This window comes from Hirsutella rhossiliensis, assembly GCF_020360975.1.
Source record: "Hirsutella rhossiliensis strain HR02 chromosome Unknown scaffold00003, whole genome shotgun sequence".
Classification (NCBI taxonomy): domain Eukaryota; kingdom Fungi; phylum Ascomycota; class Sordariomycetes; order Hypocreales; family Ophiocordycipitaceae; genus Hirsutella; species Hirsutella rhossiliensis.
Genome location: NW_025408669.1, coordinates 1,753,853 through 1,776,816, shown reverse-complemented (window position 1 = coordinate 1,776,816; position 22,964 = coordinate 1,753,853). Strand labels below are relative to the sequence as shown.

The following is a 22,964-nucleotide window of genomic DNA, read 5'->3' as shown; positions in this document are numbered from 1 at the left end:
GGAGAGCTTGACGGAGTTGGGACAGCTTCAATGGCATGTCGCGACGCAGCGCTCACGTGACCCAGCGCGCCATCATCCGTAGGCCTATGAGCGCCATAACACGCGATATAAGTGATATCTATGCAGCAAATTCATGTGCATTATGCAACACATATCATAACTTGGCTGGCCTTGCCCAGAGAGCCACCAGACCCTCGGTTTTCATTCATGTCTGCGTGTGCAATGCTAACAAGGGGGTCCGCGGCTAAATCAGTGCTCAACGCCCATGCAGCAGTATCCTAACACCTTCTTGCAGTCGCAATCCCTACCGCCCGCGGATGCGCGCTGGACCCAGCTCTCTCCGAATCTCCTCCAGCTGCTCCAGCCCCGTCTGGGCCTTGGACTTTTTGGATGTACGTTTGCCTGGCTTGGTATAATTACCCAGGAAGTCGTCCAGGATGCCATCAAAGTCACTCCGGACCGGCCCCGCCACGCTCGAGGCCGTCGATACGGCCGACACGGAGCCCACCTCATCGTCCTCGTCTTCGTTGTACTTCTCCTCGATTCTGTCAAACCGCGCGTCTAGCAAGGTCATCTGCTCAGTGCGTACGAGAGACGACGAGGTCATGGAGTAGCTAGAGGCGTCCGTCAGGGCTCCCTTGCGTTTCTTGCGCCTGCCTCCGTTTGTCGTGCTCGTCCAAGTCGACTGCATCTCAGATTGCGAGGGCGCGACGGGTGCGCGGCCCGTCTTTTGTTCTTTCTTGAACTGCTTAAAGTCCTCCAGCCAGTCTTGCGACGGTCCTTGCTCGGGCTGCTCGCCTGTCCTCACCAGTTCTGGTATATTTTCTCTGTACTCCTTTATCGGCTTCGCTGTGTCGTCCGACTCCCAGCCATCTTCGTCGTCGTATTCGTCGTTGTAAACCGCTTCGTCGAATTCAAAGTCGTCGAGCTCCCGTCCGTCTTTTGCGAGCTCCTGGAAGACGTCGTCGTCGTCGTCGACAAACGCATCGTCGTCCAATGCCTCGAGCACTTCTCGTAGGCGTAGGTCCATGTCAGGCTGGAATCCTCTGATGGAGTCTGGGACATCCTGTTGGGCCTCATAGGTCACCCTCGTCAGGTTCTTGGAGGGGAGCATCTCCTGATCAAGCACGTCGCCTGACTTTTGCTCGAGATCCATCTTCTTCAACGCCTCCTCGAGCGACTCCTTCTGTTTCCCCTTTCCTTTATTACTGGAGGTGTTTGCCTCGATGAAAACGACCTCTCCACCGCCCGAGTTGAGGTCCCGGAGATGTTGCATGTAGTCATACTCGGTATCGTCAAAGTAAACGCCGTGCGACGCCGCCTCGCCCTCGTTCGCTCGGATGCTGGCCGCATCGGAACCAAGTTCAGATTCCAAGTCATCGAGACGCCGCACTTTCGACGAGCCGGCGCTTGGCTGGGTAGGATTCAACACCATGGACGGCGCATTCTCGTCGTGGATGAGAGGGTCATTCTGAGGGCGGTGCACCAGCGTGAAATGCTGGGCGGTTTTCTTGTCGCTTGGTGAGGTTAGCACATGCGGCAGACATCGGGAAGAGTAATGCGACTTACATCCACTTTCCTCGAGGCATCTTGGCAATGCAGCGTGCGGGAGCGGCGAGTTGGACGGTCTGCAAGAGGCGGAGGAAAGTATTGGGCTTTGGGCGCAGACTGCGGTCGCAAAAATCGGGCACTTGATAGTGACTGTGCTAACAAAGATAGCACTATGTTTGGCGGCATAAAATTGGTCATCGGTACAGTGCGGGTATCATCATGAGACTCGGGCGTTGAAAATTTGCCCCTCCACGGTGACGCATTATTCAGCTGCTGGCGATGCGCCGTCCTCGACGCCAATGAGGGGCAAAATCCGGTTCCCTTCCTCACTCATCAAACCCAGTTGACATTCCAGCCAAGGACGAGATCCTTCTTACTCTACTCGATCCTCAAATCCGGACAGTAGCCTTCACCATGGTTCTAGCAAAGTCCAAAAAGAGCGTCGGGCTCGGAAATGCCCTCATGAACGACCGGTTCGGCAAGGGCAAGGGCTCGGACAGGAAGAAGACGTCTGCCATTACCAGGACAAACCACGCCACGGGCGAGCAGTATCTCGTCAACGAGAAGCAGGATGCCGCGTGGGTCAAGATGCGCTCCGTCACCGAGCAGGGCGCGCTCGACGAGTTCCTGGCCACTGCCGCGCTGGCAGGCACCGACTTCACCGCGGAAAAGATGAACAACGTCAAAATCATCCACACCGACCAGAGGAACCCCTATCTCCTGTCTGCGCACGAGGAGAGATCTGTGTTGGGCAAGCACCGCATGCACAAGGCGCGGTTGACGGTGCCGAGGAGGCCGCAGTGGGATGCCTCCACAACGCCGCAGGAGCTGGATGTCAAGGAGCGCGAGAGCTTCCTGAACTGGAGAAGGGGACTGGCCGAGCTGCAGGAGAATAATGACCTCCTCATGACGCCATTTGAGCGGAACATTGAAGTCTGGAGGCAGCTCTGGCGTGTCATTGAGCGGTCCGACCTTGTCGTCCAGATTGTCGACGCGAGGAATCCGCTGCTCTTCCGGTCGGATGACCTGGAAACATACGTCAAGGCTGTCGATCCGAAAAAAGAAAACCTGCTCCTCATCAACAAGGCCGACATGATGACGCTGAGGCAACGGAAGGCCTGGGCAAAGCATCTCAAGCAGGCCGGCATCGCATACAAGTTTTTCTCGGCACAAATCGCCAAGGAGTTGAACGAACTGAGAGAACAGGAAGAAGAGTCGGACGAGGACCCTCGGCCGTTGTCGTCAGTGAGGGCCGGTAAACAGCCTGTCGCGGACGAGTCGTCGTCAGACGAAGAGGGGAACAAGGGCCCCGGAGGCGTGGAGGCGGGCGACGGGGATGAAGACACTCAGATCCTCACTGTCGAGGAACTGGAAGACATATTCCTCCAGCACGCCCCCGAAGACGCAGGTACGTGACGCTGCCGCGTGCGAAAACCCCGAAACCTCTACTGACGTGTATTTCAGGGGCCGATCACAAGCTGCAGGTTGGATTAGTTGGCTATCCCAACGTCGGAAAGTCGTCAACCATCAACGCCCTGATTGGAGCCAAAAAGGTGTCGGTCTCGTCGACGCCGGGAAAGACAAAGCACTTCCAGACCATCCACCTCAGCGACCGCGTCATCCTATGCGACTGCCCCGGTCTCGTGTTCCCCAACTTCGCTTTCACAAAGGCCGACCTGGTCTGCAACGGCGTGCTGCCCATTGACCAGATGCGCGAGTCCACGGGGCCCGTCGGGCTCGTGACGCAGCGCATCCCGCAGCGCTTCCTCGAGGCAATCTACGGTATCCGCATCAAGACAAGGCCGCTGGAGGAGGGCGGCACGGGGATCCCGACCGCCGAGGAGCTTCTCCGCGCCTACGCCATGGCACGCGGCTTCAAGACGCAGGGCCTGGGCCAGCCCGACGAGTCGCGAGCCGCGCGGTACATCCTCAAGGACTACGTCAACGGCAAGCTCCTCTTCGTTCGCCCGCCCCCGGGCATCGAGGACTCAAGGGCCTTCAACAGCGAGCTCTATGACGAGTACCATCTCCCCGAGAAGCGCCGCGCCGCCCTCGTCGCCGCTGCGCAGTACCTATCCCTCGACGACGACGACGACGACGAGCCGGCCGTCGACGTGTCCGACACGGTGGCCCTCCCCGCCGGCCCCAAGACGGAGCGCCTGGACGCGCGCTTCTTCGCCCCCAAGAGCACCCAGGGCCACCTCAGCCAGCCCTTCAACCACAAATACACTGAGCAAGGCAGCGCCGACGCCGCCGCGGGCAAGCTCCTGAGCGGCCGCAAGGCCAGGACCATGGTGGCGCTGGAAAACGGGCTGGACCCCAAGGAGGTGCAGGTGGTGTCGAGCAAGAAGCACTTCAAGGGCAGCGCCAGGAACGGCAAGGACAAGAAGCGCCGCAACCTCTACGCCAGCGCCGACCTGGACGACTAGCTGACGGCTTCTTTTGGTATTTTCTCTCTCTTTCATATCTAGATCTTGCATGGTAGGTGGGTTGGGCGGGAACGAATCCAAAACAGGTGAAGACCACTGCATGTGCTCTGTGCGACGGCCTAAATTGGGAATTAAAACTCGTGTGCTTTCATTCGCTTTGTCTGTGCCTCAAATCAATGGCTGAGCACAAGGACAAGTCTATCTTGAGTGCAATCTCACTTCCACGTTGAAAATTAGCAATCTCCTCAGGCGGCGACGTGGTGTACTGTCATTAGATGAGAATTAGTAGAGGGCCCGCGACCCAGTGCACTCCCATTCTCGCGAACCAACCTTTCTTCTCCTACCCGCTCCAGCCGCTCTCATATATCTCAAGCGCCGCATCGCAATCAAGCAGGAGAACATCGCTCAACGGCCCCGCCCAAGACGTCATCCACCATAGGTTGCCAGGGCGAGCCATTCTCACAAAGGATCCAGACGCGGGAGGGGCCCGCCGAAGAGAAGGAAATCAGTAGTTGAAGACCATCAAGCTCGGGTTCAAAACGAGCGGGACCAGGGCGTGGAAGCCAAGGTTGATGGCCATGGGTATGATGACGGAAAAGTCGGAAATGGCCCAGTCCGGGGGCGCAAAGGCCCCGAGATAGACCATGGCGCCGACGAGGAGAAAGATGATGAGGTACATGTACTTGAAAGTCTTGAAGATGCGCGGCATCTCTTGGAAAAAGTTGCTGTCCTCCTTCTCCTTGGCGGTGGCGCCCCACTCCATGTCGATGTGCAAGAGGTGGGCGAGCAAGGCGATGCTGATGTGGTAGGATATCCCGCCGAAGAAGACGGTCATCATGGGCGTCCACTTGTAGTTCTCGACGAGCGAGCCGAGCAGGGAGCGCTCGCCGGTGCGGTAGCGGAAGATGGCGAGGGCGACGGGGCTCGAAGCGTTGAAGACGACGACGAGCGATAGGAAGACATTCCAAGACGTGAGGTAGCAGGAGGCGAGGTTGTCGCGAAACCAGCCGACGATGAAGTAGTTCATGACGGATAACGGCAGGGCGCTCCCGAGGGCATAGTAGGAGCACATGTAGGCCATGATGGAGATTTTGGAGGAGAGCATGATATTGGAGCGCAGGTACGTGTAGAAGAGGGGTGTAAAGGGGCCCTTGAACATCCAGCGGTGGAAGGGATGGAAGATCATCTCGCTGACGCCGTAGGCGTACTTTTGCCACCGTGTGATTTCGTCGTAGATGGTGAGAGAGACTCCTTCTTTGAACTCGTCGTTGTGATAGCTGGCCACGCGAATGGTGTTGCCCTTCATCTGTAGGCGGAGAGCCATGTCAAAGTCCTCAGACACGTGGTGCTCGGACCAGTAAGGGACATAGTCGGCGTCACTCTTGACGCACACGTCTTGGACCGCTAGGCCGTGGGTTAGCAAATCGCTTCTTCCGCGTGCATTAGACCCATGGGAAAGAAGTGAACGGGGGAAGCGGCGTACCTTGCCATCGCAGGAACGCGTTGTGGCCGACAAACGGGGCGACCTCGCCCGAACCAATCGAGAAGCGGATGGAGGTGTACACCAGGTTGGTGAAGAAGGTGATGCCGTTTTCAAAGTAGTCGCGCGAGACCTGCATGACGCCGGTCGAGTGCTGGACGATGCCCGTCTCGGGTGACAGGTACATTTCGGCAGCGCCGTAGAGGAGGGAGTTGACGGGCTACATCGAATGAGCAAAGGTGCCGTGAAGTGGAGCCGCTCGACAAAGGCGAATGGTCAAGGGATAGACGACGTGAGCAGTGTGACTTACCACGCGGGTGTCCGAGTCGACGAGGAGGATTATCTCGCCGACGCGGATGTCGCCCTCTGCCCAGACCAGCGGATTTTCCTCAAGAACACGACACAGGGCCGCCTCGTACAGGGCCGCCTCCTCAGATTCGTCTATCAAATCGGATCCGCCAGAAGCAAGCTTGGCGTCGATCGCCTCCTGAAGGTGGGCCTCGACTTTCTGAGAGGTGTTGAGGGCAAAGTTCATGTTGGACGCCTTTTTGAACTTTCCCATGCGGACAAAGGCTTCCTCGCCGTTGTGCTTGGGCCGAGCGACCCAGCCAATGTTGTTGTCATGATAAAAGTCGCGACGCTTCTGCACGTCTTCCTCCGAAAGGCCGGCCCGCAGGCCGTCGTCGTTGATGAATATGTTGGCCGAGCCCCCGTGGGATTCGTAGTAAGAAACGGCCGCCTGGAGGCTGCGGACCGTGGGGATGATGACCGACTCCATGCCCTCCTTGTAGACTGGCATCTGGATCGTGATTTTTGGGGGCATGAAACCGTCCGCATAGGCGCGGCGCAGGCACGGCTTATGACACGAGTAATACCTTGAGTTGGTGTTGACGCCGCCGATGGGGCCGAACATCTGGAAGAGGTTGGTGAAGACGACCTGGAAGAAGAACAAGCTGACACACATCAACAGCGGTATCGGGGCGACGAGGGCCAAACGCGTCCACGAGTGGTCCAGTAGGCACTCGCTAATCAGCTGGCCAATATAGACACCGAAGATGAGGCAAATGGCGAGGCACATGGCGAGACCGATGAAAAATGCCGAAGCGCGGGCGACCGGTCTGGCCACGGACTCAGGGCGATCAAAGGCCGGGTCCTTTTCCAGCTCCTCGACGCTCTCGCTGATGTGCACTTGGGCGGTGGCCTTTTCCAGAGCCGGCGTGACGGTGCCGTTGGGGCTGGAAATGCCGGAAGACATGGTCGAGGGAGCATTGCTGGGCATCTGAAGAATGCTAAATGGCAGCTTGCCCTCTCCCCATACCTTGGATCGTCAGTCGGCATCGCAGACGAGGCCCAGCGCATACTTACCAGAGAGAGTAGTTTCTCTTCCATCTGCGTCGCCACCGGGACAATGTTTCGCAAGTCGTCATGCCAGACAAGAACGAGCCGCTCCTGACGGCAGACGCACGCATACTGGAATTTCTTGACGCTCGACGAGTGTGCAGACCCCAGCGAGTCAATGATCTGAATCTGCGACCCTCCTTTGAAACGCAGCTCCGTCTGCCCAGGGGCCAGAGCCTTCAGGATGCCATCGAGCATCTGAGGACGTAGTGTAACGGCCACGGCGAGATTCAGCTTGACGACCGCCTCGAGGAGCATGTGATGAGCCGGGCTCGGCGCGGTGACATAATTCCCCCTCGAACGCCGCAGCAAAACTCCCAAACAGTCATCGTGGTTGCGGACGGACTCTGGGGCCATCCAGCCGCTGGCGATGGCTCTGTTGTAGAGATAGCTCACCATCTGCTGTTTGGTCAGAGACAAGCTTCCCTTCTTTCAGAAGGGGTTTGACTTGCCGTCCGGTATCGAAAACCATCGTCATAGCTGCCGGTGCGCGGAGTGATCGGCGGCGTCCGGCTTCCGTTGGATTCGCTGGACGCCGTCGAGATGCCCGCGAATGAGCTATTCCTCGGGAGAGGCGCAAAGCCGTGAACTGAGGACGAAGGAGCTGACTCCATCTTGAAGAACGTTGAACGCCTCTCTCGTGCCGGGGAAGGTAGCGATATGGCCGCGATAAATATCCAATTCCGCAAGCAGGAAAGCCGCCGGAGGTCGACTCCACGCCCTTCAGAGCCCCTCGGAAGTAATAAAGCTCAGGTCAACATGCCACCGCAGTCATAGACGGATAGATGGAGAGGTAGTTTGGGCCTGCCAACGGACAACAGTCCGGGCTCCAGGGTCTGACGGCGGGGGCTGCTTAATCAAGCCTTGTGGCGCGAGGTTCGAACCGGATGGATGGATGGAGCTAGCGGTTTGGCGAACGAGAGGTCGCATCGGCGAATTGCCGACTGACTTATGTTCTGAAGGGGGGGCGGGAGCTCGAGGCGGGCCGAGCCTGTATCTCGTCGTTGCCGCCGGACATGGACAAGGCATGGTCTCCTCGACCAGTCTCGACCCCACCCCGGGACTGTTCCAATCCCAGTGTTCAGCTGTCGTTTGGACGACAAGGGCGCAAGCCTTGCAGGTTCCTCTGCTCCTATCCAGGCCCTATCTCGCGATAGTGGAACGCCATTAGCTGAGGGCTGCTCCTGCTCCTATCACGACGACTCTCAGAGGCGGACGGCCAGAGTGGTGAAGTCCGGCAATGCCGCTCACGGCAAATCCGTCTGAGGCCACGCATACAGGCGACGGAGCAGCCCCTGGAAGAGTATCAACAGCAGCAAGCCGCATCGTCGCATCCGCTAGAGGCCCCTGTGCCTGAGATGCATGTAGTCGATGTTACTGCTGCAGCAGACTGGGGCGGCCCGCGGATTCGAAGGGATGCCACACCTCTGTTCGGACAAAGTCTGCGGCAGCAAGGGCCGACCATGGATAGTCGAACTTTGCGTCTCGGGGCGCCCCTCTTGAGGTCGAGGATAGATAAAAGAACGGAAAGCCATCGGCGATGAGGGTCAAGAGGGTCGACATGCACGGCGGAGATTGCCAGCTGAAAGAAGCCTTGTCGGCATGCAAGTCGTTCGTTTGTCCCTGTTGGAGACGCGGGTCAACGGGGGAGCGAGCGACACGGCTTGGTGATGGCGCGGCGAGACAGCCTCACGGCATACGACTGCAGGCATTGGCGCCATGGAGGAGTCTGAGAAGGATGGCCTGTTGCGTCCATGGCAGTGCAAGGCACCCTGGAGCGTCCAGAGCCAGGCTCACAATGGATGAACAGGCCGGTAGCTGCCATGTCGCATGCCGCTGTCGGCGCACCGCCCACGGCTGTGCCTATCGCGACCGAGGAGGCCGGAGGCTGGAGGGAGAGTAGAGAGAGGCGGTTTGAAGGGCGAGCTCATTGGGGGGCGATGCACGAAGCCGTTCAGGGGCATTGACAGCCCACATTGGCGTTGTTCCTTTTTCCATGCAGTGCCCCTCCGGCTCTATGTTCGGACGATGAGGTCCGCGGGCCGAGTCGATCCGGCAGATGGCCCAGGAAATCAGCCGTGGGAGGGTGTGAAGCGGGATGGAAAACTCTTAGTTCGTCGTTGAAGGAGGGAGCAGGGCAAGAGAGAGAGGGGAAACAAGGTGTGGCTTGCCTCCAGGGTGCGGCGCGGCATGCCGGGACCCTGTGCCGCTATCGAGCGCTAAAGAAAGTCCTTGCTGCGCCCTTCAGCGGCTGCTCACCTCCCTACAGCGCAGCCCGCATTAGGGAGGTAACTGCACACCTCTAATCCATCCATCCATCCACCCATCCATCCAGTTTGACTTTGATAAAGCACCCGCGAGGCGGACTTTTCCTTGTCCATGCTAATGGCAGCCGAGATAAACGAACACGAACTCCGGCGCGCAAAAAGTCCGATGGCACGAGCTTTGTCTCGCTTGGGGGCTTCCGGGGCCTGGCACAGCTCCTGCGTGGCTCTTTTGTCGGCATCTCGCCACACACCCTCTCCCTTTCTTTCTATCTTTGTTTCACTCTCTCTATCTCTGTTTCGCTCTCTCTATTTCTCCTTCGCATCGCAGAGCAACGTCTTGACCGCGCATCACCCACCACCTTTGCGTTGTGCTGGGCGGATAACGACTCGATTATTGACCCTGCATAGCAGACAGAGTACCGACGGTTACGGACAGGAGCGCGAGATGAACAGATTTCCAAAGGCCCACGAGCCCCGATGCGCACAGCAATCGGCAGGCATGGGTGCAGCCGGGATGCATCATGCCTATGCGACAGAGCGGGAGAGACCTCAGCCGAAGAGGACGCATCCCCTGTGGCTGTCCCAAGGAGACAAGGGAGCCTGGATGCGCGATATCTCATGCAGACGACCAGTCTCTCCCTCACAATGACAGGCTCTCCGATACAGCTGCATCGACATGAGCCGTCGCTTCTCCCCGGCGGAAATGCCATCAATCTTCAGCTCGCGCCATCGATGGCCTCCACCGTCGTCAAGCTGCAGCTCCAGGTCGGAGCCGAGCAAGGGCCTCACCACCCAGCGTTGCAATATTGGCCTGTTTTGGCTGGTGATGGAGCCTTGTCACGTTGACGATTGCAGGCCTATGTTTCTCATTGTGCCCTTTCCCGCCCCCTGCTCGTCTGATGGGAAAGCTCCCAGCAGTTTTGAAAGTTGTTGAGCTTCCATATCGACTCGTGACGGCCTGTTGTGCTCGGTCAGAGATAGCAATTCATGATCATCGCCAACAAGGACGTGGCGAGAGGCCGGGGGGGCATAGGGAGTGGCTTCTTCCCTCTCTTCCGCCACGGCCATAATCACCAAGCACTCGTACGACAAGTGTTTTGTTCGGCAAAGATGCGCATTGGAAACGGTCAACTAGGTAGTGCTCACCTTTGACCTCATCGTACTTCATACCTGCCCTTTAGGTATTCTTCTCCGTCGTTCCTTCCTCTGCTGGCTCCTCCTTTTCCCCTCCTCCCCTCCTCCCTCCTCCATCTTCCGCTTTTCTCTCCTCCTTCGTCTGCCTTGACATCCTTCCATGCCTCCTCGCCCAACAAGCCAGTAGAGGCAAGCCATGGTCCTCGAAACACAGGACAGAGTAAAAGGCGACAGTGGCTCGCCCACGCACCTTAAGGCCAGAGCCACCGCTGCGCCTGCAGTTTCATCGTCTGCTTCATCTCTCCATCTGCCGTCCACAACATCGCTGCCGCCGCGTGCATCTGCTGATGATGGTCCCAAGCGCAAGTTCCGAAGCTTCCGCTTGCGCGGCCCGTACGAGAAGCCCTGGCTGGCCGATGCCGCCGTCAACAAGACCAAGTGGAACAACCTCATAGTCGGCGGCTTGATCCTCCTGGGCTTCATCGGCGCCGGCGTCATCAGCTTCTTCATGGTCATGCCGTACAGAAATCTGCCCGTACGACGACGCCCCTTTTCTTCGCTACCTTGCAAATCCAAAAAGCGGTGGAAAGAAGCTGACATGCTCGACCTTACAGTACTGTCTCGTGTACGAGGACCGCTTCGATACCCTCAACTCGGACATCTGGTCTCACGAGGTGCAGCTCGATGGCTTTGGCATCGGCTCCTTTGACTGGACGACGACGGACCCGAAAAACGCCTACGTCGACGCCCAGGGCCTGCACATTGTGCCCACGCTGACCAACGAGACGACGCCCATCACGACGGACCAGCTCTTTGCCAACCATACCCTCGACCTCCTCCGCGATGGCAGCTGCACCAGCCGCCGCAACACCTCGTGCATCGCCCACTCCGACCCGACAGAGGGCAAGATGATCCCGCCTGTCCGCTCCGCCCGCCTTTCCACAAAGGGCCGCAAAAACATCCGCTATGGCAAGATCGAGGTCGTTGCTAAGCTGCCGAAGGGTGACTGGATCTGGCCCGCCATCTGTAAGTCACCTGCGCGCGACCATTCTGGGGAGCCTGGGCTGATCGTAGACCGACCTTTTCCGCCTCGTTTCTCGAAACTTCAGGGATGATGCCTGAAGACTCCCTTTACGGCCCCTGGCCTCGCAGCGGCGAAATCGACATCATGGAATCGCGCGGCAACTCGCGCAACTATCCCGAGGGCGGCCGAAACTACTATTACGGCACCTTGCACTGGGGTAAGCAATGCCCCGGCCTATCTTCCATTTCATGACGCTTGGTACCTTCTCCTCCCTCAAATCGTCTCTCCCGCATCAGCTCTGCCCCATCAAGAGTCTCACGGGTCTTGCTCCCATATCACTGACAATACCACCCCCTGAACCCCACCAGGCCCGACCGCCGAGACGAACGCGTACTGGAAAACCACGAATGCCAAAAAGATTCGTCGCGGCGACTACTCGTCGGCCTTCCACACCTTTGGCATCCAGTGGACCCCCCGATACATCTACTTCTACATCGACTCGCGCGTTCGCCAGATTCAGTTCACTGCCTTCCGCCCGGACCGTCCCCTCTACGACCTCGGCCGCTTCGCCCAGATGGCCGAGAACCAGACACTGCTCGCCAACCCCTGGGCCACGAGCAACTCCACCACGGGCAACGCCCCCTTTGACCAGAGGTTCTACCTCATCCTCAGCGTTGCCGTTGGTTCACGGAACGGCTGGTTCTTGTAAGTATTCCCTATGCCCCCAAACCGCCCACCCTTTTCTCTCTTCTTTGTCTGGAGAAGGAAGTTGAGGAGAGAGTATTCGCTGGCTGACACGGGACTCGCGTCCTTTTTCCCCTTTGAAAGGGACCATGTCGGTGGCAAGCCGTGGATCGACTCTGCCAAAAACGCTCAGTGGACATTTTGGGACGCTGCCAGGGACTGGCTTCCCACCTGGGGCGAGGGTGACGAGCGCGGCATGACGGTGCGCTCCGTCAAGATGTGGCAGCAGGGCGCCTGCGGCCAGACAGATGAGCTCTAGTGGACATGGACTCTATCCACGGGCATGAAATGAGCCGCCGTGCTCTCTCAAAGGAAATTATTAAAGCGGGAGGGGGGTGGGTATGGATATGGCGGGGACACGCACATGTACTAGATGGATATGGAGTTTTTTTTTTATCGCAGTCGGTCCTGACAATGTCGAGTTGGATATGGGGGCAAATTGAAAAAGGCAAGAAAATCTTGTTCTTCTGGATCCTGAGACCCTGTTTGGCTAAAACAGCTGACTATTTCTATATACATGATTCGCCCAACAAACCCAAACGCATCCCGCGCGATGATGCGCTGCGTCCCAAGACCCAAGACCTGCGTAAGCGTGAGGTGTGCCCAGGAAACCGTCCCAAGTACAACTCCCGCCCAATGATAATGATGGCAACGATGAAAGAAGAACGAGAAAAAAAACGCCCCAAATGCCCCTGGATATCCCGTTGCTCGCCTGGCTCCCCGTGTAAGAAATGTGCAGTAGTAGTCGTCGTCGTAGTAGAAGTGATGGTAGTCGCAGTGGTAGTAGTTTGTGACAGCGTCCCATGGCAAGACAGTCAGTTCCTGCCCCGGGCTGACTGGCCCTTGACCCCTCGTCATCTCCAGCTCCTGTCGTCGGCCTGGCGAAACAGCCGCTTGGTGCCGCCCACCTTGCCCAGCTCGCCGAACCGGCTCCTCTCGCCGGGCAGCGAGCCCCTGCGCTCGCCGCTGGCCAGGCGCACCTTTTCCTTGACGCTCTCGACCCAGGCCCTGTTCTCCTCGCTCATCTCCACCTTCTTCCCCGTCGGCCCCGCCAGCCCAAGGAACGAGCCGTCGTCCTCGTACCAGCTGAGCCGCGAGCTCGACCGCGACCGCGCCGAGTCCTCGGAAGACGGCGGCGGGGGGGCGTTGTCAGCCGCGCCGCTGGCGCTCGCGGGGGTCATGGGTCTGGGGCGCAGTCTCAGGGCCTCGGTGTTGGCAATGGTCCTGCGCGCCTTGTGCATGTGGAGCGGCGTCACCGGCGAGCCCTCGGCGGCGGCGGAGCCCGGTCGCGACGGGCTGGACCCGACGTTGGGCGCGAAGCCGGCGGATGCCCGCGGGATGTCGCGGAGCTCGACCTTTGCCTTGTCCGTGCCCGCAGACCGGCGCCCGTGGTGGCTGACATACTCCTTCAGATACTCGCTGAGGTCGGCCCAACCGCCCCCGACGCGCACCATGACGCGCTCGCCGTGCTCGCCCACGCATCGAACAAAAAGCTTGATGGGAGGCTCGCCTGTCGACCGCGCAAGATGGTAGACTTTGATTTCCTGCTGCGCTCGCTTCTGTCGTGGGCGAGGATGCTTGGCTGGCGACAGGGTGAACGAGGGGGTGCCGGCGCGCGAGGACACGACGGAAAGGTTGGATGCGCTCCTCCTGAACGGTTCCCTGGATGGCTTCCTCCGGAGCCGCGGGAGCCGGATGTCCGGGGGGTTCAGGTTGAGGGGTGTTGGTTCGGAAAACAGCTTGATCTTGGCGGGTATAGACTCGATGATTTCGCTTATCTGCTGCTCCAGTTGCCGGTCGCCCCCGCTCTCCCCCTGCGTCAGGGAGCCTGTCATTGACATGGAGTCATCAAAGGCATCTACGAACGACTGATCGGCGGGCGACTTGAAGAACATGGACGCATCCCCGTCCGGAGGGGACGCGACAAGGCTGTCGAGAAGGTCCGCCGACAGCTCCACAGAATCGCTTTTGGGGAACCGCGGCGGCGTCCGGGGCGGACTGTCGTCAAAGTGTCGTGCGTGGCGGATGCGGTTCGCGAGTCCCGTGGGCGACGCAGACATCTCCGGGAGGTCGCTCGAGAGGGCGCTGAAATGGCTCGACCCTCCAAATATCAGCGTCGAGGCTTGCGAGCTAAGACTGGCCCGACTGGCGCTCTCCCGCAGTCGCGGCAGCTCCGGTTCCTCCATCTCCTCGACGGGGGTCATGGCGCGATCGGAGCAGGGCGAGCTGTGGACCGAATCCTCGCCGGTCTCGGACTTGGACCCGCGGACGGTTGACGCTTCGCCGTCGTCGGTGATGAGACTGGGCGCGTCGCTCTGAGAAGACGTCACACGCGCCCGGTCGTCCACGCCATACTCGACGGATCGTCGACCAGACGGCGTGCGCCGGCTCGGGGAGCCTGAGACGGTCGAGCCATAGGAGCTGGAGGCTGTAGGTGACTCGTCACCGGCGTTCCGATTGCACGGGCTGGAACTCTCCCACTCTGTCGGTATTTCCTCGTTGTGCTCCTCGGCCCTTCTAGCATCCTTGTCCTTGGGCAGTACAGGCAGAGTGACGGCGTCATCGACGTGCAGCTCGGGCAAGCCACTGGACTGTGGCCGGAAGCCCATCTCGCTGCCGTGGTCTTGGGAAGGAGATGTGGACCGAGAGCTGGATTGCATCCGGGTGGAGGTAGCCCACTGGCTCTCTCGCATCCTTCTCTCGCAGACGGCCACCCATTCGCTGTAGTCCCTCTCCACCGCCTCCACGCGGTTGATGTAGGAATCCGGGAGGGTATCCGGCATGCCTTCCAAGCAGTCCAGCATGCCATCGAGTATGGGCCCTGGCTCGGCGACCTTGGCGGCGAGCAGGTGCTTCATGACTTCAAAGTCTTGACGATTCGGAGGCGGCTGCTGCGACGCCTCGGCCATCCTTGAGTGTGGCCCTCCGCTGGATGAGGGCGGAGCAGTAGCGGCCCATGCCGAGTTGAGACGGCCCTCTGCGTCGTCCACGGCGTGCAGTAAAGACGGGATGCGCTGCAGAACTCGGAGGCGGTTAGACCAGATGCGCAGCAGGCACGATAGGCGGGTTAGGTCGGGGAGGGTCTGGAGAACAATGGCGGTGGTGACGGCCGTCAAGTCGTCCATTTTGTTGTAGCAGGATGAGGATCGTGATGAGGAAGAAAGGCGGCTCGAGTTCGGCATGGGAGTGCTTGGTCTCGAAAGGGGCACGATGTGGTTGGCCAGGACATGGCTTTTGATGTCGTCGACGGCCAATTCCTCCATGTGGTCGTGTATCTCGTCAATCCTCCATGCATATCTCGCCACGTCCCCGGCAGACAGGCTGCCCATGTAGTCGTCGTCGCCCTCGGTCCGCCACGGCTTGGGGTTCTCAAAGCCCGCGGGGCCCGGCTCGGCGGGCCAAGCCCAGTCTTCCAGCTCGGCGAGCCATTCCCAGACGCGCTGAGAGGCGAGGGCGGACCTCATGACGAAGTCTCGGTCCGGGGCCGAGGCAGCGTCGAGGCAGGCCCTGAGGGCTCCCGTGGGGGAGGCCAAGGCCTCGACGACGGTGGAAGGGGCGAGGTTGGCCAGCAGGTCATCGGCGATGCGATGGCGGGCGGGTGGGTGGTTGGATGCGATGAGGGCCAGGCGCTTGGGCTTGGGCCGGGCGAGGCGAAGCGGCGGGTCCGCCATGGTGTTGGTCGTCGTCGTCGCGTCGGCGGTTGTTGTCGTGGTGTTTGTCGTCGTCGTCGGTGGGAGCGGGAAGCTAAAGTCAGTCACGGGGCCAGGGCTCTAGAGACATGGTCTTCTCCTCATGGCCCTGGCGAAAAGGTCGTGACGACTAGGCGGCTGGAGATGATGATGACGATGCACATAGTAGCGGGGGTGGGGGGGGCAGGTGCGCGAGATGTTCAGCAAGAGAGTATCGCGATGTCCTTGTTCCCGTGGCCGACGACGAAGGGATTGACGCCCAAAGTGCGAGGAGAATAAAGGCAAGAGGAACAGCGACGAGAGACGTTGTCAAGCCAAACAAGGATAGCACGTCAAAGAAGGGTAACAAGGGAAGGAAGGGAAGGAAGGGAAGGAAGGGAAGGGAAGAAGAAAGGGAGAAAAGAAAGAGAGCGTGAGAAGAGGGAGAGAGAGAGAGGCGGGAGAGAAGTATGAGACGCACTCTCTCTTCCCCGGGGCTGGCAGCAGCGGCAGCAGCAGTAGCAGCAGCAGCAGCAGCAGCAGCAGCAAGCTAGCAGCAAAGACGCAAGACACACAAACGCACAGAGGACAGCGGAGCCCGCTAAAGCCAGCTGGGCAGGGCGCTGGGGCCCAATGGCGAGGGGCGTTGGGAGGGGACAAGGGAGCCCAAGGCGGAAACGAGGGAGGCTGGGACGCTTGCTTGCTTTGCTTACTACGACGGAGGAAAAACGACGCTCCGGCCAGAGGTACTACTGAGCGCTATGCAGCGCAAAAGCAAAAAACCAAAGGCCAAAGACGGCGACAAAAAGCAAGCCAGAGACAGGACACGCCGATGGGACAGGGTCGGTAAACGAATCAGTAATTAAACCATGTTATTGTTGACGCTTTGGGGCAAGAGATGGGAAGCTCGAACCACATGGAGCCGTCTCTACAGTGCCACATCTGTACCTACCCAGGTAGCCAACGGCTCTCTCTATTCGTGGGGTGGGCGTACCTTACAGTAGCGCATCCGTGGCCGAGCGTCGAGTGACTTCATTCTTGACGGTGGCATTCGTAGCCATCTCGGGTATACATTCACGCATCCTTGCTCGTCATGTACGTGTGGGCGGGTGCATGCAGACAACCAGGTTGGCCCGCGTTGCCGATCAGCTTCTTTGCCAACACCCACCTCCATCAGTCGCCTGCCTACTATTAATTATCCTCGGTAGCTGTACGGAGTACGGAGTAGGGCACGTTCTAGGCACTTTACGCGCTGCATTCCTACTCCAGATTCTCGAGGCCCACCACCCCCCATTCCTCTTCGGCTCCTCCATAAACACCACTGCCAACGGGAATCGCAACATCCCAAGCCAGGCAAAGCAGCTTCGGTTAGCGTCCAACACCTCACTGATGCTTTCAGTCTTCAGTCGCCGTCTCTCCACACTCATTACAAGCACACAGATGCTCTCCAAACGCCTCTCTTCAACTGCTTTACTCCGTACCCCCGTCCAATTACAAGCATCGCAGCTTCTCATGTCTCAGATCCACCGTCCATTCGCAAAAAGCAAACACTCTCGTCGTCTCTCATTCAGAAATAGAGGCCGTTCGTTTCCTGTCCCGTCACCCTTTTTTTTTCTCCCCATCCAATGCATCATCCAACGCCACACCACGTTGCGCCAGCCCGGCACCGGAACCTCCGTCCAACCCTGTATTTCAAAGCAGAGACAAAAGGGGGCCCCAACGAGCCCCTCCCTTACATGTAGGTGTGTACAATCATACAAGGCGTCACCAAGTCGAGCATCCCTCAGGCCTGCGCCGTCGCCCCGACGCCTGCATTGCCCGGCTCCGCCGGTAGCATCACTTCGTCGCCGGCAAGCTGCTCGAGGTTGAGCACCTGCGCCATGGCCTTGCTCTCGGCCTCGTCGCCCTCAAGCCCGAAGCCGGCTTCGTTGACGCCCTCGGGCGGGAACTGCAGCCACTGGTCCACGTCAAAGTCGGTGCCCGCCACCGCGTTCCAGTCAAACTCGTCGTGGCCCTGCATGAAGTCGAGGTCCATCGTGTCCATCTCGGCCGCCACCACGTCAGACCCGCCGCTGGCGCTCGGCGTCACTCCCGCCGAGTCAAAGTCGGTGTGCGGCGGCGAGTTGGCCGACAGCTCCAGCGCCGCCGCGTTGACTGTCTTGGGCGGCAGCATCGCCTGCCTGGCCGGCTGCTTCAGCTTCTCGTTAAAGAGCGACTCCGACGCCGTCATGTACGGCACGTTGTCCGGCGGCGGCGTCTGCACGCTGAACTCGGCCGGCGCCGCCTGCTTCATCATGGCGAGCGTCGACTGGCCCGTGTTGATGTCAATGGCCGCCTTTCTCAGGGCCGCATCGAGGAAGCCCGAGGCGTAGTCGGCGGCGGCGTAAATTTCGCGCAGCTTCTCCATGACGCGCATGCACTGCCGAAAGCCACGCGTCGCTCGCTCCCGTTCCTGCGGCACCGGGTTCTTCATCTCGAGCAGGTGGATGATCATGGCCGGCAGGATAACGGTGACGCCCGTGGTCGGCAGGAAGCGCTCCAGCCGTAGGTGGTGCAGCTGCGTCGCCATGCAGGTAATCTGCGACGCGGCGTCGCGGACCCGCAGGCGCGACATGTCCTGGGCCTGGCGCGACGTAATGGGGGCCTGCAGGGGCGACGAGGGCAGAAACTGTGGCCGGTGGAGGGCCGAGACGGTCGTGTGGTAGACCATGTGCAGCAGGGTGCGCTGGACGGCAATGGTGGAGCGGCCGTCCTTGACGTCGAGGGGGGTGAGCGGCCGGTACTGGCAGCAGGCCGGCAGGGACTCGGCCCAGGCGCAGAGCTCGAGGTTGACGGCGTGGAGGCCCTCGACGTTGTCGGGCTGCTTGTTGGGGAAGAGCATCATGGTGCTGTTTGTCGTGTTCTCGGGCTTCATCTTGTCGCGGATGAGGACCGAGTACTGGGCCATGAGCATGTGGCTGATGCAGATGCACAGCCGGGCCTTTGTGATGCACAAGACGGCCAGCTCGCGCTGCATGGCCACGTCTCGCATGAGGGTGCATTCGGCCGGGATGACCGAGTTGGAGTTGGGCAGCGCCTGGATCTCAAAGTCGCTCTCGACAAGCATGGGCACGTCAAAGTCCTCGTCCTTGATGCGCGTGGGGCGGCGCATGCCGAGGGCGATGAGGCGGTCGCGCATGAAGCATGACCACCAGATGCGCTTCCACAGCCGCTGCTTGGGGACTGACATGGACGTCGTCTCGGGGTTGCGGTGCAGGCCAATGGTGTGGGCGAGCGAGATGGCAACGCCCATCCAGTGCCAGGTGTCCTTTTGATCGTCGGGCGTCTCGTACCAGTACGTCATGAGCATGAGCCCCTGGACGAGGACGAGGCGATCCGACTCGTAGTCAAAGTCGTAGAGCAGCTGCAAGGCCATCAGGGTCTTGTTCCGGAAGGGGGAGGAGGGGGGGGGGGACATAGGCGATTTACCCTGGTCTTTTGGAAAAATGCCTTCCTGGCAGCCTTGCGCGAGACATAGCCGGCCTCGCGCAGGTACTTGATGTCGACAAAAGCCGTGGCCGAGAACATGACGGCCTGGTAGAGGAAGAGGCTGGTCTGGCCATCGAGGCCGTCACGGCGGGCGACGACGCCGAGGAAGTCGTGGAGGTCCATGAGCGGCATGTAGGGGTGGACATATTCGACGTAAACCTGCAACAGGGCGTTTTGCAGCGCAACGCCAGGCAGGGTCAGGGCGCCCTTGGCATAGAGGTAGCGGACGTCCTCGGGGGCGATCTTGGCGGGCAGAGGGCGGATGAAGCCCGGCAGCTGGGCGCCGGCATCGGGGAACTCGAGGGAGCTGAGGAACTGGGCGGTGCGGCCGCTGCCAAAGAGGTCGGCAGGGTTGGCGAGGCTGGGGTTCCAGGCGTTGGTGTTGTCGGCCGAGAGGGCCCGAGGGAACAGGCCAGGGTCATGACGATAGCCGACGGTGCGTTGATCTAGAGATGCGGTAAGCATTCACTGTTTGGACGAGGAGCTGAAGGATGCTCCTCCGCCTGCGTTTTTGGCATGTGAAAGCGGCCCCGGGGTGACATGGAGGTGAGGCGCGTGACGTCGAGCACCGCCCAATCCCAGGGCCGGCCGGGGGTCCCCCACCCCCATTGTCTGCATCACGCTGCTGGACTCCTCGGAGAGGGGAATAGTGGAGGATGGACGCGGAGGGGGAGGAGGGCCAGGGATGGCGAGTGCGACCTGGCCTCGCCTAGGGCAAATAAGGAGAAATCGGACACACCCGGAGAATGGTGACCGCCGGAGCTGTGGCAAGTGGGAGAGAGAGAAAACACTCACAAATCATGTGCGGAACGTGGCCGTTGGAGTCGCCGGCCAAGGCGGCGGCCGTCGTCGGCGATGGGACGGGGCCATTGTTGCCCGTGCCGTTGGTGCTGCCGTGGCCGAAGCCGTAGCTGCTGTCGCCGCTGCTGTTGTTGTTGTTGCTGTTGCTGTTGCTATTGCTGCTGCTGTTGCTGCCTCCTCCAGTGGCAGTCGCGGCTTTGTATGATGATGGGTTCGTCGCCGTTGTCGAAGACGTCACTCTGCATCGCAACTGCTGTTGCTGCTGCTGCTGTTGCTGATGCTGCTGATGCTGTTGCCGCTGTTGCTGCTGCTGTGCCTCGGCTGACCCGCCGCCGGCGGCACTTGCCGTAATAAGATTCTTCCTGCAGAGCAAACTTTGCGTCAGTGCAACGCTCTTTGGCTCGGCATCGGTAACATTTGTCCTGTATTCTTTTCCCCTTTCCCTTGTCCTTTTATTGTTCCTCAATCAATTTCTTAATTGGGCTTCGTGTGTCATCTGCTGCCGCTGTGCTTCGCCCCCCCCCCACCGGGATTGTGCAGGCTGCAGGACGGACCAAGCGACGGATGCGGCGTTGCTTCCGGCGGCTCCGGGGTCCGGGACAGGCTTTGGGGATAACTTACTTTCGCCGACGGCTCTCTTGCACGATGCACTGGAGGGAGAGGAACATGTCAGTTCATGCTGCAAACGAGCCGTATATCAAAGACTCGAAAAAGGGATGAAGACTGGGGGCCGGCTCCTCGAAGAACCGGGGGTGCACGAATCGGCCCGGTGGCCGAGTATGTAGCATCTCTGTCCGCATGCCTGCCAGTGGAGCAGCAGCAGCAGCCGCAAACGTACCTCGACATTGTCCCAACGGCAGTTTCCGCACGGCGCTCCCTCGACCACGTCGCAGCGCACCTTGCGCGCTCGGCACGACACGCAGGCCCGCGCAGCCCGGCGCTTGGTCACCTTGTGCGCAGGGCCGTCGCCGCCGTCGCCCGCCATCGACGCTCGCTTGACACCGATGGTCCTGTCGCTTGTGTTTGGCGACGAGCCGCCGCTGGCCGCCTCGATGACAGCCTCAGTCGCCATGGTGTGTTGGTCGCCAATGGGAGAATGAAAGAGCGTCTTGGTCCAGATGGGAAGCTTGGGAACGGGAGCCGAGTCTCGTTTCCGGTCGTGTCCCGTGTCTTTTGGTCTCGCCTTTCACGACTCCCGCCTCTAGTGGAGGATCAACAAGGCAACTCGACGACGAGTGTCGACGGCGCTGGCTGTGGTGAAGAGGGCACCGCGCGTAGAGGTTGCCGTGCTCATTGGTGGACAGCTCTCGAGTCGGCGCAAGACAAAACGGCTCTTCGTCGTCGTCATTCACACGCAGGGTCGGCTGGGAAAGAGCGATGCCAATGGCTTCGAGCGCGGAGAGGCTGTAAGACCAAGCATGGGAAGCTTCCTAAGCTCAAACGCGATTCAAGGACGGTAGGATGAGAGAAGAGGGTCTTGCAGTCGAGCACACAAGACAAGAGTAAAAAAAGGACGACGGAACCAAAGCAAAAGTGCGGAACGGAAACGGAGAAGGGGAGCAAAATCCGGGGGTGGATTACTCGAAGGAAAAGATGGAGGGGGGCGGAGGGAGGAGGGGAGGGGGGAGGGTAGAAGCAAAGGGGGTGGGCTGTAGATTTATTTTACACGGATGGTTGGTATCGTGGAGAGAGTAAGAACGTGGGTACGGCTGCATGTATGTACATACGTAGGTAGTAGGTAGTAAGGTGAGGTCATGTTTGATGGAGCCGATGGAGGTGCCGCAGGGGACTGGCCCTCGGCGCTTGGCCTCATCGACGACCAGAGGGCCGTTCGAGGTGGGGCATCACGGAGTGGGGGATGGGGAGCGAGGGTGGGGCCAACACGGCGGCGGCGGCGGCGGACCAGGACCACGAGCCTAAAGCAGACGATGGAGGGGGGCATGGGGGACGAGGCGGCGGCGGCGGCGGCGGCGGCGGCAGCGGCAGCGGCAGCGGCAGCGGCGACAGCGGGCTGGAAAGGGGACCCCAGCCTTGGTGAGGCGCATGCGATTGGCGGCAATAACATGGGCGAAGGTGTAAGAAACGAGGGAGTTGGGAAAACAAGTCTGGCTATTTCCGCATTCCGGACCTCAGTATGTGCATGTACATACATACTGAACATGCCCGTGCTGTATCGAGGTTCATGCGCCTGCCGATGCCGGTCTAGGCCTGGTGCGGCGCTGGGCCTGGGTACTGTACCTCGAGGCCTGCATCACGTGGCAATCGAAACTCTGGGCTCGGGAGTTGCCAATCCTGGCGTCCAAGAAAGAGAGAGGCATTCAACAATAAAGCTGGCCTCGAATTGACATGGAATAATGGCCACCATCTACTTGTGTGCGCGGTGCAGGCTTGGCTATTTCCGCCGACGCCGTTTTCCGTACGTAACACGAGGCTTGTCCCACCAGGCTGCCTTGGGTAACGGGCATCCACTGCGTTAGTAATCCGTGCCTCTACCTTGGACTGTTTGCAGCGTGCACTGATTCGGTAGCCTGTACTGCACTGTCGCCCATCCCAGTCGCTGCTTTCTCCTCGTCATCCATCGCCTCCTGGGGGGGGGGAGTGAGGGGGGGAAGCGGGATTTTCTCTTACTTGGTCAGGTTGCTGTTGTTTCATCATCACGGGATCGTTTCCTCACTTGCCGTCAATTTGCCTACACTGCCGGGATACCCGTCGCCGTCATTCACTCGCTCCGAGACAGCAACAGACAGCCTGTCGACCGTATCTGTTGACACGAGTTAGATATTGGTAGAGTCCTCGTCCCGTCCTATGTAGTAGATATGTACAGACTATGAGGGCTTCAACTGGAAAGAGGGAAATGGAAAAGCAGAAAATCTCCGTCCACGACCCCGAGTAGCCGTCCATCCGTCCGTCCGAGCCCCGTTTATCCATCCATCCCTCCAT

At 59.8% G+C, this 22,964-nt stretch overlaps 6 protein-coding genes across 6 annotated transcripts; 2 read left to right on the top strand and 4 right to left on the bottom strand.

Annotated features, from left to right (window-relative positions):
- Positions 1–304: 304 nt before the first annotated feature.
- HRG_03072 (low temperature viability protein) lies at positions 305–1,589 on the bottom strand (the record flags this gene model as incomplete). Its single annotated transcript, XM_044861543.1, has 3 exons — positions 305–745; positions 809–1,517; positions 1,570–1,589. The coding sequence occupies 3 exons, from the start codon at positions 1,587–1,589 to the stop codon at positions 305–307; spliced, it is 1,170 nt and encodes a 389-aa protein (XP_044722569.1).
- Positions 1,590–1,965: 376 nt separating this feature from the next.
- On the top strand, positions 1,966–3,980 carry HRG_03071 (50S ribosome-binding GTPase domain-containing protein; the record flags this gene model as incomplete). The annotated part of the gene is made up of 3 exons (XM_044861542.1): positions 1,966–2,024; positions 2,076–2,959; positions 3,016–3,980. 3 exons carry the CDS (start codon positions 1,966–1,968, stop codon positions 3,978–3,980), a joined length of 1,908 nt encoding a protein of 635 aa, XP_044722568.1.
- Positions 3,981–4,485: 505 nt separating this feature from the next.
- HRG_03070 (glycosyl transferase family group 2 domain-containing protein) lies at positions 4,486–7,472 on the bottom strand (the record flags this gene model as incomplete). The annotated part of the gene is made up of 5 exons (XM_044861541.1): positions 4,486–5,384; positions 5,464–5,680; positions 5,771–6,778; positions 6,826–7,257; positions 7,311–7,472. The coding sequence occupies 5 exons, from the start codon at positions 7,470–7,472 to the stop codon at positions 4,486–4,488; spliced, it is 2,718 nt and encodes a 905-aa protein (XP_044722567.1).
- Positions 7,473–10,455: 2,983 nt separating this feature from the next.
- On the top strand, positions 10,456–12,286 carry HRG_03069 (glycosyl hydrolases family 16 domain-containing protein; the record flags this gene model as incomplete). Its single annotated transcript, XM_044861540.1, has 5 exons — positions 10,456–10,794; positions 10,874–11,285; positions 11,369–11,500; positions 11,652–11,988; positions 12,112–12,286. 5 exons carry the CDS (start codon positions 10,456–10,458, stop codon positions 12,284–12,286), a joined length of 1,395 nt encoding a protein of 464 aa, XP_044722566.1.
- A 2,808-nt stretch (positions 12,287–15,094) lies between these two features.
- HRG_03068 (uncharacterized protein) lies at positions 15,095–15,698 on the bottom strand (the record flags this gene model as incomplete). Its single annotated transcript, XM_044861539.1, has 2 exons — positions 15,095–15,110; positions 15,346–15,698. 2 exons carry the CDS (start codon positions 15,696–15,698, stop codon positions 15,095–15,097), a joined length of 369 nt encoding a protein of 122 aa, XP_044722565.1.
- A 1,780-nt stretch (positions 15,699–17,478) lies between these two features.
- Positions 17,479–21,096, bottom strand: HRG_03067 (fungal specific transcription factor domain-containing protein; the record flags this gene model as incomplete). Its single annotated transcript, XM_044861538.1, has 5 exons — positions 17,479–19,098; positions 19,164–19,669; positions 20,019–20,386; positions 20,646–20,674; positions 20,863–21,096. 5 exons carry the CDS (start codon positions 21,094–21,096, stop codon positions 17,479–17,481), a joined length of 2,757 nt encoding a protein of 918 aa, XP_044722564.1.
- Between the last annotated feature and the right edge of the window lie 1,868 nt (positions 21,097–22,964).